General features: G+C 38.8%; 2 protein-coding genes across 6 annotated transcripts in view; both read left to right on the forward strand.

The window, feature by feature from the left end:
* LOC140743498 (uncharacterized) overlaps positions 1–14,672 on the forward strand; it is a 55,989-nt gene extending 41,317 nt beyond the window's left edge. For 4 of the 5 annotated variants that reach the window (XM_073074811.1, XM_073074812.1, XM_073074813.1 and 1 more), the window contains 15 exons: positions 210–461; positions 551–1,027; positions 1,170–1,342; positions 1,429–1,522; positions 2,104–2,737; positions 3,240–3,406; positions 5,090–5,299; positions 5,805–6,096; positions 6,519–6,651; positions 7,256–7,424; positions 8,643–8,682; positions 9,616–9,748; positions 11,363–11,519; positions 12,277–12,396; positions 12,997–14,672. In XM_073074811.1, coding sequence (XP_072930912.1) covers positions 210–461; positions 551–1,027; positions 1,170–1,342; positions 1,429–1,522; positions 2,104–2,737; positions 3,240–3,406; positions 5,090–5,299; positions 5,805–6,096; positions 6,519–6,651; positions 7,256–7,424; positions 8,643–8,682; positions 9,616–9,748; positions 11,363–11,519; positions 12,277–12,396; positions 12,997–13,418 — 3,473 coding nt within the window. In that variant the 3' untranslated portion in view covers positions 13,419–14,672. The remainder of the gene's footprint in view (positions 1–209; positions 462–550; positions 1,028–1,169; positions 1,343–1,428; positions 1,523–2,103; positions 2,738–3,239; positions 3,407–5,089; positions 5,300–5,804; positions 6,097–6,518; positions 6,652–7,255; positions 7,425–8,642; positions 8,683–9,615; positions 9,749–11,362; positions 11,520–12,276; positions 12,397–12,996) is intronic. The other variant, XR_012102469.1, reaches the window with a different exon arrangement.
* A 303-nt stretch (positions 14,673–14,975) lies between these two features.
* On the forward strand, positions 14,976–16,904 carry LOC140743500 (KIF-binding protein). The gene has a single exon (XM_073074815.1). It carries the CDS (start codon positions 15,125–15,127, stop codon positions 16,790–16,792), a length of 1,668 nt encoding a protein of 555 aa, XP_072930916.1. The 5' UTR covers positions 14,976–15,124; the 3' UTR covers positions 16,793–16,904.
* The last annotated feature ends 593 nt before the right edge of the window (positions 16,905–17,497 follow it).

Raw genomic sequence — 17,497 nt, forward strand, 5'->3', positions numbered from 1 at the left:
AATGACTGCAAATAGTAGAGCAAATATTTTTCAGACAGATTATATAGGAAACTAAAGTAGAAATATCAAATAAGTTTGCCTGCCGTTGTGTGGCATTTTCAGATTCCAGATTCCGGTACACGATAAAAAATTGTAATCTATTTTTTAATTACTTAATCTGTATACAGATATTTCAATAACATAATTTAACAATGTTGATCTTTTTACAGATACATATCATTTAGCTGAAAACGAACTAGTATTAGAATGTCGAATCCGTGGCCAACCATTGCCGAACATAACCTGGCTAAAAGATGATCTGCCCATTAGTTCTGATGACCGGTATCAAGCCTATTATCTCGCTGACGGTGTATGCAGATTAGCTATTAGCGCACCTACAACTGCAGACAGCGGAAAATACACATGCAAAGCAGAAAATTCCATGTGGTCAGACCAAATCACACATGTTGTCAACTTTACAGGTAAGTTATAACAACTTATTACACTTACTTAATTTTATGTTACTTTACATACTTAATTTTATGTAAAATGTACGTATTTTTTGTTGCAGGCAAAGAAAGTCGTTTAGGGCCTAATTTAGCCACTATAGAGAGGTCACGATTTAATCGACAAGTTCTAGAATCAAGGCGTCCTCACTTCACTAATGTGTTAACAGATTATAAGGTGACCAGAGGTGGTACTATTGGTTTACAAGTAGAAATTAAGGGCTCCCCTACTAGAGTTGAATGGTTGAGGGAAGGTCATTCTGTAACTGATATTTACAGAAATGCGCATACCTTTGTCGAACATGGTTTGTATACATTAGCTCTTACCGACGTGACAGAAAAAGAAACTGGACTATATACATGTAGAGCTTGGGGTGTACATGGAAATGTGGACATGAATGCAGCTATTACAGTCGTTCAGCCTAATGAATTGGGAGGAAAACCAGCTATGATCGTGAGTCGACCCGAAAAAGACGTTCTCATTTCCGTCGGCGAAGATTTGAATATATCCTTCAGAGTACAAGGGGAACCAAAACCGAAAGGTATGCCAATTAGACAAATAAAATGTGTATAATACCTGTAGATGTAGATGCGTTGAAATCTTGGAAATAACATAATTATTTTTTTAACAAGTATGTTGTTCATTAATTAGTAAAGATTTTGTATTTTATTATGTTTTTTCAGTCATTTTCATGAAAGGTATCCGAGATATTACTACTAGTCAACGTGTTTGCAAAATGACCTCAGATGATTACGTTAAATTTACATTGAAACGATCTGTAGTATCAGACGCCGGCACCTATTGTATATTGGCGAGAAATGCATACGGCTGTGACAGAGCATTTGTTACGGTTGTGGTACGTAATGATTTGGCAATATATAAACAAATACATGCTATAAATGATTTGTTATTTGTATCAATTATATAATTATCGAATTGCAGGTGAGACAGCGAGCTTCTTCCGAAAATCTTATATCTGATTGGACATATCCGCTAGACGATATAGCAGTATCCATCGCAGAGAGGAAATATAAATGTAAGTTCAAATATAAATTCAGTGAAACATAACAGTGCAAAGTGTAAAACAGAATTTCAACGTGAAGTTCAAGGGACGCTCCAACTTAGTCCTCGTAATATCGAGTAATAAAGCATTTAACGCACGCGTTTATTACAAGTGGGCTTGATTTATGCGAAGTTCGATATATTTTACGTGAAAAATCTTTACCTACTTCATTCATCTTGCATTAAATAAGATCTTCTCTACCTGAAGATACATCTGTATGAAGTGTTACCAATTAGTAACCTTGCAAAAAGTCTATGAAGACTTTTTAGTCAGTGTAATATTTGTTTACCATGGCATAGTTAATATTGCTGGTGGTATAACTACATGGCGGTTGGTTGAAAAGTCGAAACTGTTTAAATACTTGAACGTCATATAAAAATCGCTTCAAATAATATTTATGTTGTAAATCGTAGTCATTACTTTCAGATTACTCTTCTTATAGATATTTGACAAGAGGTCATTGCAAGTTGCGTTGGCTCATTGTATCTTGGCAATATATCAAACATATTTGAGGTCATAGCCGAAGCGATAACGATATTTATTTTGTTTTGTAGCTGTGCCCGACCGCATCCCGGGCGAACCGAGCGTAGTGGACGGTGGAAATAATTGGGTATCCCTCGCGTGGTCTAAACCTGATCATCAAGAATCAGCTCCAGTGTTGGCCTATAAAGTTGAAAGTTGGCTTATAGGCAAGGAGGGTGGTGCTCGTTGGGTAGAATTGGGAATAACTCCGCTCAATTCATTCGATGCCTTCAACCTAAAACAAGGCGAAGAATATCACTTTAGAGTCACACCTAGAAATAGGTACGGTTGGGGCGAAGCGGTACAAACGTCGAATGCGATCGGAATCGGCTTAGCAGGAGACAGGCCAGAGTTTACGGAAATACTACCCGGACAGTTGAAGGTACTCCTAGGACAGACTGCGAACTTAAATTGTAGTTTTAAAGGAAAACCGATCCCGGAGATCGTATGGATGAAAAATGGTCACGAAATCGAGGACAACGACGACCGTATAAAGACATTGCTGAGTGGATTTGATTGCTGCCTCACAATTAAAAATGTCCAGATAGAGGATGAAGCTCGATACAGCTGCGAAGCCTCTAACGTTCATGGTCGTGCTTCAACGTATGCGAGAATGGCTGTTATCACAGACCGACTCGTATGGGAAGCGGATGCCAAATTAAAAAGGTAATTAAATTCTACTGTATTTAACAACGTTCATAATATTATACTGTATCTAACAATACTTCATATGAGTGGTTTTTGTTTTATCAAAAATACCATAACTTACTATCGTAATGCTGGCATAAGATCTTCCTTCTTAATTTGTACCTACTTAGTACCTACAGTACTCCATATTTACTGCAGAGATCAAAACTGTTCACATGGCTTTTAAATTATTTTCGATGTTTTGTTCACTATACATATAATTACATACATATACTATACATATAATTAATTTCTAATAAATAAATTAAACGTAAAAAATAAAACCTCTTGAAAAATTAATCTGGCCATATATTTAATTTTAGTGGAATTATAGTGGGTAGTAATTTTAGTTAGATGGTACTATGTATGGAGGTCTTGCAATATACACATATATTGCAAATAACTGGCAGGATTCAACTTTGTCATTGGAGGTACCCACCCTGTTAGAGTTTTGAATAGAACAGAGGATGTGATTTTGCAGGGAGAGATCAGCGGGCGTGGAGGGCGAGTTTCCCCCGCAGTTCACGATGCGGCTGCGCGACCGCCGCGTGCAGGCCACGTACCCGGTGCGCCTCACATGCCAGGTCATCGGCAGCCCGCCGCCCCTCGTCACTTGGTTCAAGGACGGCATGGAAGTTTGTTATGATAGTGAGTTATAATTATGTTTCTTTCGTTATCTATTGTACGTCCTAATATAGTTTTAGATTTTTTTTTGTAATATAGACGTAGCAGGCAAGCATGCAGTTCGTCTGATGGTAAGTGAAAGTAAATAAAAGTAATAAATAAATAAATAAATAATAAATAAGCGGCTACTGCGGCCCATGGACATCTGTAAACAATGCCCAGATAGAATTAGATATTCCTACTGGGGTCGGCCACAGATGCGCCTCTACCCCTGAGGACTAAGCTGAAACGCCTCGAAAAAGTATGTCTGCCTTACCACAGCCTTCAAACCAGAATACAGCAGCGTTTTACACTGCTATTATGAGACAGAAATAGGTGCGGTGGTGGTTCCGTCGGAGTCGAACCTCAGAGGCTTCTACCAAAGATCCTTATGTTCCAGCGTAAAAGAAGATAAATTTATTTGTTTAAAATATAATACGTCCAGGTGTTTCTTTCGTCGCTTCTTTTCCATAAACGAATTACTTCGCGAGGAGCTGATGCAGCGTAGCAATTTGTCAGATATAAATGAGATCTTGTCGAGAAATATAAATAATCTTTAATTAATTTCATTGTCCTTATGCATATTTACTTAAATGTCAGTAATGAAAATACACGGCGCGCGGTGCCAAGACTCGCCGCAATCGATTTATATTTATCGGCATCGTGTTGCCAATTCGATACATATGGCAACAGCTGTAGTATCGAAATGAACTCTATAGTGCCTTCAACTCTAAACTTTGTTAGTGTTGTGTTGTTTGGTAAAAATGGTAAATATATACCTACTATATTATAAACAAAATTAACTTATTTAGCGACTGTAGTGTCTTCGAATAGTGGTTATATTAGAATAGGTTTCCGACTTCTTAATCGTTTTTACTCATCTGGTAAACCGTCATCTGAAGTACGCATAGCCTCGTAGCTTGTGAAGACATTGTTTTATTTATGGTGTTGTTCCAGATAGTAGACGTTAAACCTTATAGGAATCCTTATCGGGTGGTTTGTGTCACGAATTGGTCACTAACCTGTAACGACCTTCAGCATTCCATTTACTCCCACTGTTTTGGGGAGGTCAGCAAATATAAAAAGGTATAGGTACCTATCGTCTGTCGGGACCGCGGATTAATGCTATTAGCATAACCGTAGTCCCAGCAAAGGTCGCCACAGGAACATCGTGTAGTTCTAGACGGTACGCCATATCCTCTCGCTGCTTCACGGTTGACAAGAACCCATGCAGGATTTCTCCAAGCAAAAAAGGTATAGCGCTAAACTTCAAGTCCGCTCTGAAGTTAATTCGCGTAGGTGTAGTCAGAGAGCTAATGGAGTCGAACACAACTACAAGCATATAGTATCCGTAGCAACAGTAAGGGCACACTAACGCAGCTATCTACCCGCAAGCGAGAGCAGGCAGCGGACTGGTGTCAGAGGGGATCCTGCACTGTATTCCACTGTATTCCTCCCGCTAATATTACAATTTATTGTTGCGACGTGACTAGATTCTATATTCAGAGCGAACTAGAAGTTTGGTGCGGACTCTACCTAGTTTAAGCCGGTGCGGCATATAGTTTCCGCACTCGTGGTTGATAAAAATCCATGCAGAGTGTCCTCACGTAAAAAAAGATATAGTTCTAATGTGAACCTATACGTCTAATGTGAACGGTGTGTCCCCAGACCGTCGCAGCCAGTCGCAGGACGAGCACTTCCACACGCTGGAGATCGCGCCCACGTCGCTGGAGGACGGCGGCGTGTACGAGGCGATGGCGCGGAACAGCAGCGGCGCGGTCAGCTGCCGCTGCAGCCTCGTCGTCGACAAGGGCATCCGCGCGTACATCGCTCCGGAGTTCTGCTGCGGACTGGAACCCCTCTATCGGCTGTTTGAAGGTTTTTATCTTACTCAATTTTATGAATTCGTAAAACATATGAATAACTGGCAACATAATACAATATATGCAATATTTGAAAGTGTATATCCTTGGCATTTTTTACTTCTCGTGATGAGGATTTTATAATTATCAATTATTAACATTATGAAACCGGTGCTTTATGCCGTAAAAAATCAAATTTTTATCAATGTATCCTTGAAGTTTATTTTAAATTTGGAGATTCAAAATGAAAAACATCATCGTACAAAATCATATATTTAAGTAGTGTATTTGCAATTTTACAAATTCATTCCATGGTACTTGCACTTGTACGTATGTATTACAGACTATTACAAAGGGTGCATAACTGTATTCAATGCTACGTGCATTGAATAGAGTTATGACATTGATCTCAATCTTTCCCCCACCTTTACAACTTACGGTAAATGTAGCGTTACGTTAAATGCAACGATAAACAACTATACAGTAAACGTAACGACTTAATGCTGTATTTGTGTTCCCAGGCGAAGAACTGCGAATCTCAGCGATGGTGGAGGCGTATCCATCAGTGGGTGTGACGTGGTACCGCGACGGCGTGCGGCTGCGGCCGAGCCGGCGCGCCGTCATGACGCTGGACCACGACGGGCAGATCGAGCTGGCGCTGGCGGCCGTGACGTCACGCGACGCCGGCGTCTACACCTGCGCCGCCTCCAACGAGGTCGGCCGCGCCTCCACCTCGGGGAAGGTCGAGGTCGTCGGCGGAGACCATGTGGAGGAGGCCGGGATACCGCCGGTCGTCATCAGTCCGGATGTGCCGTGAGTTGATTTTTTTTTGTTAAAGTTAACTATAACGCTTTCGTTTCGCTGGCTAACATGAAACATGTTGCCTTTTCACTTAGATATTTTAATAGGTTGTCACATTTCCTGGGACTTTATGGTGTTAAGGTTGCGGACCAAATTCTTCACAGAATATACAGAATATAGATGTCCATGAAGTATGTGATATGTAGTGTAGAAGCCTCAAGAGTTTAGTATGTTTTATTATTTTGCTTAAAAAGAATTATGATATCCACACGTTAATTCAGGTTATCTAAACGTTGAATTAATGGAAGAACAGATTGTTGCAGGCAGATGCCTGGCCGAAAAATAAGCACACTCTTCAAGGTTTGAGCTGATATGTAATCAATAACATTATTGTTACTAGCACTACCTTATTTTATAAGTAACGTTTTTTACAGGTACTCCAAAGAGCCCATGTTTATAAGAAAGCCACGGTCGAGTGAAGCGCGAGAGGGCGACACTGTGATCATAGAATGCGAGGTGATCGGCGACCCCAAGCCTGACGTTTATTGGCTTAGGGATTTCTTGAAGGTAATTTAGTTATTTATACTTAAAAGTTATCATATATTTATTAATAAAATGAAATTATTGATTAAAAAGCTGATGCTTATATTTACCTAGTCGTTTGACTGATATTTCGTGGTCATAGATCAAGATGGGAATATGATCATAGTAAGATTGGTGAAGATTAAGATGTGTCCCCACAAATGGGAGACCTGTTGGACCTTAACCATGGTGTTTACACTAGGTGTAATTTTTAAGCCGCTAGTAATAGGATTTCAACAAAGTTTAAAGGCCGGAATATACCATTGAGACGCCATGCTATACGATGACGCGTGACTTGGTGTTGTGTCAAAAGGACTATATTATAATATTTTTTATGACCAAAATGATATTTTAAACATTTTAAGCTGCACACACTTAAGGCGGAAAGAACATCCCTGCCTGGCGTTTACGATCTACACAAACGATTGACAGATTTTGTAAAATAATAAAGAATTTTGTATAGTCCGCGTAAAGCAAGTCCGCTCTGAATATAGTCGCATAGCAAATTTGTATGACTACTGTACGCAACAACGTTCAGAGCGGACTAGCTTGGCGCGGACTATATTACTGTTTGTATAACGTTCGTCAGCCGGACTACTACCGCGACGCGAACCACTTCAAGCGTGTGGGCGCGGGCCCCGAGTACCGCTTCGAGATCCCGCACGCGAAGCTCGACTACACCGGCACGTACTCCGTGGTGGCTCGCAACGCGCACGGCGAGGCCAAGGCCATCATATCCCTCCAGATACTAGCCAAAGGTTACTTGTTTTTAATATCGACGTAGCAGACGAGCATGCGGTCCACCAGATGGTAAGCTACTGTCACCTGTCACCAACCCCAGATAGGATTAGATACTTATCTGAGATAAGCTACAGATGTGCCTTTACTCCTGAGGTGGAGCTGGAACGCATTTAAAAAAATGGCATTTAATTGGAATGGCATTTAAAAAAAAATTAAAAAGAGAATAATTATTTTTAAAATTAAAAAAGACAAACCCACTGAGTTTCTTACCGGATCTTCTCAGTAGAGGTCGCGTTCCGATCCGGTAGTAGTTTAAGAAAATATTGTAACTGACAATTTGTAAGTGCCGCCGTTGGCCTATACAAAATAAATATATTTCATTTCATTTCATTTCACGCCTCGGAAAAGTAAATCTCCCTTATCACACCCTTTAAACCAGAGCACAGCAGCGTTTAATACTGCTGTTATGAGGCAGCAATAGGTGTGGCGGTGGTTCCGCCGAAGTCAAACCACAAAAAAATCTAACACCTTCCAAAACTCACGTCCTACCGTACTTATGAAGGTGATAGAATCATTGGTTCGACTCCGGCAGTACCACTACTACACCTATTTCTACATCATAACAGCAGTGTTAAGCGCTGCTGTGTTCTAGTTTAAAGACAGATTTATTTTTATAATATAAGCAGACCAACTTAGTGCTCTGGAGTAGCGGCACACCTGTAGCCGACCTCAGGTAGGAATATCTAATGTTATCTGGGGTTGCTGGCAGATGTCCATGGACGGTAGTAGACACTTACCATCAGGTGGACGGCGTGCTCATCTGCTACTCCTATATTATAAAAAAAACCTAAAAAGCTTATACAATCGATATCGTAATTAAGGCTAGGTTGCACGGTTAGCCTATGTGCTTGGCTCGTGTACGTAAAAATTCTGCTTAAGGCTTTGGAACATCCGTAAAAGCAAATAGCAGGTAAGTGGGGCATTTTGAATATGATAATACTCTCTGTGGTCCGAGGTTTATAATGAGTGCAACACTAGAATTATTTTTTATGACTATGGATCATTGCTTCTGGAAAACGGTTTCTGATCTGGTTTTCAAAAAACCTTTTTAATAACAAGATGAACAGTTTGGTAATATTGAGCCGTTTTTTAATTTAAGCCATTGTTCCAAGTATAACTACATTCGTTTCCAGATATACTTACGAGTAATGATTTAATATGACTGTTTCTTACAGATATCACTGCCCCCGACGACGCTCACAATATAAGATACGGGTAAGTAACTAAGTTAAAGTTATTAAGTATTAAGTTAACGACAATTTGAGTCATCTTTAGGACATGATGACACAAAAATACATATACATATATTGTTCTTCGTAATATTTTTACAAAAATCGTCAGTATTGTATATATGTCAGCAGAAAGTCTATCCGATAACTACTTTTATAATGATAAATAAGTATGGATGTTAATAACTTTAATAATGTTATAATGAAAATTAAATATGTTTAAATTGATTTTGTCATCAACCAATTATTATTGTCCCAGTGCTGTGCACAGATCATCTTTCATACTAAGATTAGGCCATAGTCTACGGCGCTGGCAAATTGCTAGACACCATACACCTTTGTCAACTTTTTGTATTTTAAAAACCTCTTAGGCGTGTAAATTTCCCTACTAAGTTTTCCTCAACTTTCCTTTATTAAATTAATTATCACTTGCTTTGACGGTGAAGAATAACGTCGTGAGGAAGTCTGCATACCTGAGAGATTTATAAAAAAAAATCTCAAGGTGTGTAAAGATTACCAATATCACTGGCTAGCGTGTTGGACTTTCTCGTAATTTTTCTCATTCTGAGAGAAGACCCGTGCCCAGAAGTAGCATAGTAACGTGTTGACGATGACGCATATAACTTTTTAAAAGTAGCGGTAAGTGCGGGCTCGCACGTTATGAAGCCTAGTGACATCATCATCAGCATCAACCCATTACTGTCCCAATGCTGGGCACGTATCTCCTCTCAAAATGAGAAGGATTAGGCCATAGTCCACTGCGCTGGCCAAGTGTGTATTGGTAGACTTCACATACCTTTGAAAACTTTTTCCTAAGATTTCTCAGGTATGAAGGTTTCCTCACGATGTTTTCCTTCAAAGCCTAGTGACACTAATATAACTGCTTATTGATTTACGTGTTATTAACATTGTTTTTCAGACGAGTAGACGTGATCCCGCGGTTCGACAAGGAGCTGACAGACCTGCTGTGTTACGACGGGGACGCGGTGGAGTTCGAGTGCCGGGTGTCCGGCAACCCCGAGCCGTACATCAAGTGGTTGCACTATAATGAGGTATTTATCTATACTAATATTATAAAGAGGAAAACTTTGTTTGTTTGTTTGATTGTAATGAATAGGCTCAAAAACTACTGGACCAATTTTAAAAATTCTTTCATCATTGGTAAGCTACAGTATCCACGAGTAACATAGGCTATATTTTATAAGAAATATATTTGATAAATAGATTTTGAGGCGGTACAAAGTTTGCCGGGTCAGCTAGTTTATTATATAGGAGTAGCAAGCATGCAGACCACCTGATGCTAAGTGGCAACTGCCACCCATGGACATCTATAATCAACTCCAGATAAGATTAGATTCATAACTTTGGGTACGCATTCCTAGTCTTTTTTTATGAAGTTTCTTCTATTGTAATTAATTTGGACCAAAAATATTTTTCTCAGTTATTATCAGTTAATGCTAACAATATTAACTGGTATTTGCTCTTAAAGCAATGATGATAATTGACCAATTGCGAGTCAACCTCGCACACGGAGGGTTCCGTATTACCATTTTTTCAATTATTTTTTTATTTTTTGTATTCGCTATCGTAGCAGCCATAAAAGTAAATGCATTGTGAAAATTTTAACTGTACGCCTATTACGGTGACTCAACTCAAAACATACAGTGAAAAACTCCGTAAAATAGAGGTTTTGTTGTATGGGTACCCCCTTTTATATTCTACTCTTTATTATTTTTACTTAGTATTTGTTTTTATAGCGGCCACCATTGTACATACAATGTGAACATTTCGAGTGTCTGTATATTGCGGTTCAAGAGAAAGAGCCCTGTGACGTCTCAGGACTGAGTCCGTGACAGACAGCGAAGGCTTAATGATAGGGTTCCGTTTTTACAATTTGAGTACGGAAGTAAAATACGTTATTTGTGAAATTTTGCCGCTCTAAAAAGCCAGACGAGCACTCTATTAATTTGATCACCGTGCAAATAATGTATGAGATTAGATGATGGCTATTATGTTAAAACTAGTGGTGCCCGCGGCTTCGCAAGCGTTTTAAAGAAATAATATGACATACATAAAACAGAAAATTTGTACTTTCATTGGAATTACAGTGGCGCCATCTGTCGAAAATTGGTCTTACCAACTCACAAACCTTCGTGGTCTCTTGGACAACAATTTTGCTAAAGATGCATAGTTTCCAATTCTATCAAATATATATAGACAAATATTCATTTTTATATAAATAGATAGATGATCGACTAACATGGATAAGTAAAGTAACTGTAGGTAAATTATGAAAAGAACAAATTTCGATCTTCTGGGTTGAAAGATCGATTCACTGGATCGATCCATTACTGGAGATCTATTAAAATAATCGAGTTTTTGGTTCAGAAGATCGATTTCCGGTTAATCGATCTCAGATCGCTATCCCCAGTTCCCGCGGAATTTCCGGGATAAAAACTATCCTATGTCCATTCTAGGGTTAAGACCTCTAGACTATCTTTGTACAGAATTTCATTAAAATCGGTTCAGTGGTTTAAGAGAAGAAGAGACATACAGACAGACAGACAGACAGAGTTACTGTCGCATTTATAATATTAGTAAGGATTACAGATTTGCATTTAAACGTAAATGTTCATATTATTACACTTAAAAATAACACGTTACAGGTAATTCATGATTGTCCCGACTTCGAGACATCTTTCGAGGAGGGCACCGCGAGACTGAAGATCAAGCAGGTGACCGCCGAGGACGAGGGCACCTTCACCTGCGAAGCCTCCAACAGCCTCGGCAAGGCCAAGTCCAGTGCTTGTCTTGTTGTCTATCGTGAGTTCTGTCGGTTTTATTAACGTTTATTTTATTGTTATTTATGTGCCTATTGTATTTGAGGTAAAATGAAAAGCATTGTAAAGTGTTATTTTTATACAAAATTATAATTAAATATGAAATGAAATTAAGGCTACATTAAAATGACGATTAGCGTCATTAGGGCACTTTTTCTGTTTTTAAGATTTAAAATGTTTAAATGCCATTTTTTTCAAAGGTCTGCTACTCTTATATTATAAAAAAAATCAAGTTTTCTAATTTTTTTCAGAGGTTACTCATGCGTTCTAATTAATGTTCAATAAATAAATGCTAAAAGGCAGTGATAGCCTAGTGGTTAAGAAACTCGGCCTCTCGATCGAGGGGTCCGGGGTTCAAATGCCAGGCACGCACCTCTGATTTTTCAAAGTTATGTGCGTATTATAAATTAATTATCACTTGCTAAATGGTGAAGAAAAACAAGGTGAGGAAACCTGCATACCTGGGAGATTTATAAAAAAGAAAATTCTCAAAGGTATAGTCCGCGCCAAACTGGTAGTCCGCTCTGAATATAGAAATGAGTCACGTCGCCATTGTAAATTATATGACAACACCTGCTCGCAACAACTTCAGAACGGACTAGCTGTTTGGCGCGGATTATATGTGAAGTCTACTAATACGCACTTGGCCAGCGCGGTGGACTATTGTCTAATCCTTCTCATTATATGCCCAGCAGTGGGAAAGTAATGTGTCGATGACATAAATGCTAATGTGTCCACAGCGCCTGGCGAGCCGAACACGCTGAGCCAGCGCTTGCGGCGGCCCGCGCTGCTGTCGGCCGCGTCCACGCCGCGCTCCACGCCGCGCGCCACGCCCGCGCGCTCGCTCTCGCGCACGCCCGGTAACTACACAACAACACCGACAACACTGCTAGCCAGTGACGTCACAGTACAGTAACACGACTGGGAACGCCCGGTAACTACGCGCGCTCGCTCTCGCGCACGATCGGTAACTACGACACGAACAGCACTACTGGCCAGTGACGTCATTGTAGCGTCACACGACTGGGAACTACACAACCACACCAACACCTCTACTCTCTATTCCACTTTGATCACCGGGGCAATATCACCTGGGTGATTATAGGCGATCTCAAAAAAATATAATATTTTAATACCCTTTAATTACCTGCGTGGAAATCAGGATCAAAGTGGAATAGACCACCTGTGCACCACCGCATCTACACTAGGGATCCCCAAACTAGTTTCGGCAAGAGACCCTTTTCCCAAGCCTAACTGATACGCATTTTAACATCCACAAGTACGAGGAAAGGAAAGGGATAAAAGATTGTTATACTTTCAGATTACAATTTCCAAATTAATTACGTCAAATAAGTTTAAATGTATACTTAACTATATTGAATGATTATTAACATTTGCATCTCATTAAGTCTTTGGAAAATATTTTTCACATTTACTGAGTATAAATATTCCGTATATAGGTCCAGACGCGCGACGCCTCTGCAGCCCGAGCCGCGAGATCGCACCTAAGTTTTACACGTACCCCTTCAACAAAGTTGTGGAGGAAGGCGAACGTGTCGTGTTCAAATGCGCGGTGAAGGGCCTGCCCAACCCCTGGGCCACGTGGGACAAGGACGGCATCGTCATCACCCCGACCTCGCGGATAACTATAAGGGAAAAGGATGAAATACTCAGAATACTGGAGATAGAAGAAGTGACGATCGAGGACGTCGGTCTGTATCGAATAACGTTGGAGAACGATTACGGTCGAGCGGAGGCGTCGGCAAGGCTGGAGGTGATCACGCACAAGGGCAAGTTTTACGGCGGAATCCGGTCCGCCAGCGCCTCGCCCCGCAGGACGCTGTACCGGCGCCGCACGCCCTCTACATCGAGACAAGACTGATATTGATAAAGAAAGTCCGAAAACGAGTGAAGCTCGAGGCTCGTGCGCAGCCGACAGCGGCAAATATCAATCGATTCAGTAATGTGAGTAACTGTTATCATAATGTTAAGGGCAACGCGATTTGGGGTACCCGTTTCGAAATGTCGGCCGAGCGAATGTATTTTTGGCATAGCACGTTCTTTACGCTGATGTTTTGTATATTGTATCTGTCGTTAATTTTCAAAATATTTTAGGGCATTACATGATTTTATTAATTTAAATTCATTGCTTTTCCTATAATAAAAATGTTATTCAAAAATTATTTGCTACGCGAGTATACGGCAATATCTTGCTACAACTATTGTATATCTTTTCAGGTTATGTTTACAAAGACGGCAGAATTTAGAGTGAGAACAATATAGTATTTTGTTTTGTTCTACCTTAATTTATTTCTATGCATTTTGTTTATCAAGTTAGTGTCTGTAGTGGCTTGAACTCCACCATAAATGACCTTTTAATTAATTTAATTTATTTATTCCGATGTCCAAATAAACGTTAAATTATAAAATTTTAAAATATGTTACAGCCCATTAAGTTTAAATTTATTTATCGAGTTTTTTACAATCGCTTCATGTACGTAGTGTAATAGCGATATACCTCCAATATAAAATGTAAACATTTATGTCTGCATGTAACATTAGGAAGGAAAAATGTAAAAATGGACGTTTTGCAATTTTTTTTCTAGATAACTTTGATATTGTATTTAATTATATTATATTTATGCACAATTAGATAGATGTAGTAATAGGTGTTCATAATATACTGGCTGTTGACATAAGAAACTTTAAAAAGTATTTTGCCATGAACGTTAAGTTTTTGTTTGGTTGTGTTTTGAAAAGTACGTCCCAGTATTGTCTGTTTGCGCCTTATCTCTTTCGAAGTATCAATTTTCGCATTTTTATTGTTCGTCTCTGTTACCGTTAGGTTCCAGAAAACGCAAAGCATTTAAAAGCACAAATATCAAGTAACTACTACCTGTATTCTTGTTTCCTATATGTAAAATTACCATATGGCCTATGTTTGGTGTCAAAAAAGGTTGCAAATATATTACTGGGACGTGAATAGAGTGTAAACCTTATGTTTCCTAAACACTCGCCCAGAGTGTGGAGCGAAAACATCAGGTGGATGGCTACCCATAGTGTTAGATATTGTTTGTTACCGATTGTCCAAAGAAGGTTAACACCTCGGGCTAATGAAATACAGTTTATAATTATTTCTTTGCAGTTTTATTGTATTTTTTATAACTAAGAGTACAACACAAAACGTATTGGAGTATTGTTTTGTTCGTTATCTATCCAATTCGATTCTTCAAGGTACTTGAAGACAGAACACTTCAACTCTCAATTAATATACCTACTTATAATATTATGAAAATTTAGATTATCCCCCTCTAGCATAAGAAAACCAGGCAAAAGCAAATTGACGAGACGAGACGATGGCCAATGAAATTATTTATATTATATATTTTTTTAACTTATCTCCTTTTTTGGTCTATAAAATGGCCGCGTGGAACAAAATGTCAAGGATGGAACTGGCATAATTTACAATAAAGAATAATTTAAGGGATGTTTAAATTTGACAGACTAGACAAAATTGTGCAAAAGTGAAAAAATACGAACGATTGCTATTCTTTTCTAATAATATGAAAATTTTAAAGTGTTAATTGCATGATGGAAACTTTAAATCGAATAAGTAATACATTTGATAATGTTAGAAATGCCATCAAGAACAAAGAGTCGTCGGATCGACTCCACAGTTTAAAGAGAGACATCCAGACCCTGACCGCGGATCTGGCGATGCTGGGAAAGGGAAACCATGATCTGCACGTAAGGTCCGTTGCTATGGAAGGTTACTTGGCATTGTTGACTGCGAAAACGTTACCGATATCACTCTTAGAAAAAAGAAACATTCTACATGTTGCTTTTGAAAAACTTAAACCGCATGCCTTGCGTGAAGAATGTCTTTTTATATTTCTTAGAATCCAAAATCTTTTGAGCTATTACTTGATACAATTAGATGAGATCGCTCTTTCTAGAGATATTTTAGAAGCTATGGAGGAACTTTACGACAAGATAGATAAATCTCAACCAGATAAGTTTATAGATGCCGAAGATTTATTTTCATCGGAACCTATCAGTAATATCAAACGCGTGAACCCCGAAAAAATTGATAAAGTTGTCACAAACAATATTCAGATGCAAGCATTTTTGTATAACAAATTAAATCTATCCCATAAGTACAGTTTGTACAATCACACTGCATTAAGAAGACAGTTAGAAATGAAGGAAGGTACGCCGCAAGACTGGGCCATGAGGACAGCACGTTTAGGTAATTATTTTACGTATCTAAATGAACTAGGAAATGCGAGACATCACTTGTGTGCAGCGTACCATGTGCTAAGAACGTGTCATGACAACTGTAAACTCATGCCAGAAGAATTCGTTTTACAAAAAGCAGATTTTGAGATGCAATTCCTGGAATTAAGCCATCATTGGGTAAAATATGGATTGTCACTGTTAAAGTTATCAAAAAAGAAGATTTTGAACCGTTACTTTTCTCATACGCCGTCGAGACCAGACTTGTGGAAGACAGTGGACATATTAGACGACCGCATGAAAGACGCTGATAAATTAGACGAGGAAAACAATAAGGATGTTGGCGCAGAGAAAGACGGAAAAGGAGACTACTCCATGGAAAAATTGTTCACTTTTCCATCGCTAGATTTAAAGGAAATGGAAAGCAGAATTCCTTCGGAAGTGGTATGCAATGTTGAAGATGCTCGAAAATTATTCGCTTTTACCCACAAATGGTTGATGCGGGCTAAGCATTATTATGATTTCGAACACCATCCCGCACAATACATAACGTGCTCTCTACAACTGGCCGAGTTATACGAACACTTGGCGTTCTTCGAACGAAATATTGACAATCAATATAGCATACAGAAAAGAAGAGCCGACGTACTTGAAGCGCTCAATTCTCTGCTAAAGACTTGCGATAATGTGATGTCTGTCCAAATTGATGTAATAAGGGAACTGTCCCAGGTACAGTTAGAACTGATGGCATTGAATCTGCAAAAATTGTGGCGCGACGAGTCACATACCAACATATTTAATTTGGACAGTGATGCAGATTCTATTATAAATTCATTAGATTCTGAATCTAATAAAACATTGACTGAGAGGACTTTGAATACTTCTTGCAAAAACATGTTTTTAAGAAAAATGGAGGCTGCAACAACTATAAACGGAAAGCTATTTCGTTTGAGCGGCCAGCTGAGAACAAAGTCTCCTTCAGAATTAAGTATTGGAACCGGTTTATTGAGAAATAACTAAATAGCAATTCATTAACAAAGTGACATTGTGAACATAGTTTTATTCTTTCATTAAATTTTCTTTAAAATTTCCCTATTAATCCAATAAAATTCATTAAATATATAACGTTGTTTCAATTATGTATTTATTTTACAAGCTATACCTACATATAAATGTCCACACTGAAGATTATAACAGTATTAAATGCTTGTGATGGAGAATAAAATATCAGTAACCAAAGCATACTTTGTACAGTTAACTATGGGCATCTTTTAGGTAAACAACAAAGTATTACCTGGAAATGTTCTCAAATACCATTGATCACTTAAGAATGTGTAGATCTTTAAAGGTGGTAAAATCCTGTGATTCCGAAGGCACAGTTGCCACATCTATTTTTGCCATACAGCAGCGCTTAACACTGCTGTTCAACGTGAAGGGTGCGGTAAGGGAGACACTTATTTGAGGCGGTTTAGTGGCAACCTCTGGTAGTAATTCAGTGTTATCTGGGTTTGATTACAGATGTCCATGAGTGGCAGTACCCACTTACCGTCAGATGGATTACATGATCGTTAGCGACTGATATTATGAAAAAAAAGATAGTAACTACGTTAGATGCCGCTTTTAAAAAATGTTTTAAATGTGCACCACTGTATTTGATACAATGTTGTAAGAATAATAATTACTAGTTATTAAATGCATATATTCTTGTTAACACCATTAAATTTT

This window comes from Epargyreus clarus, unplaced genomic scaffold (assembly GCF_041222505.1).
Source record: "Epargyreus clarus isolate Ecla_fem2 unplaced genomic scaffold, WU_Ecla_fem_2.2 ptg000007l, whole genome shotgun sequence".
Classification (NCBI taxonomy): Eukaryota; Metazoa; Arthropoda; class Insecta; order Lepidoptera; family Hesperiidae; genus Epargyreus; species Epargyreus clarus.

Excerpts from the sequence above, each read along its gene's own strand:
- LOC140743500 (XM_073074815.1), top strand. The coding sequence starts at position 15,125 with ATGATGGAAACTTTAAATCGAATAAGTAATACATTTGATAATGTTAGA.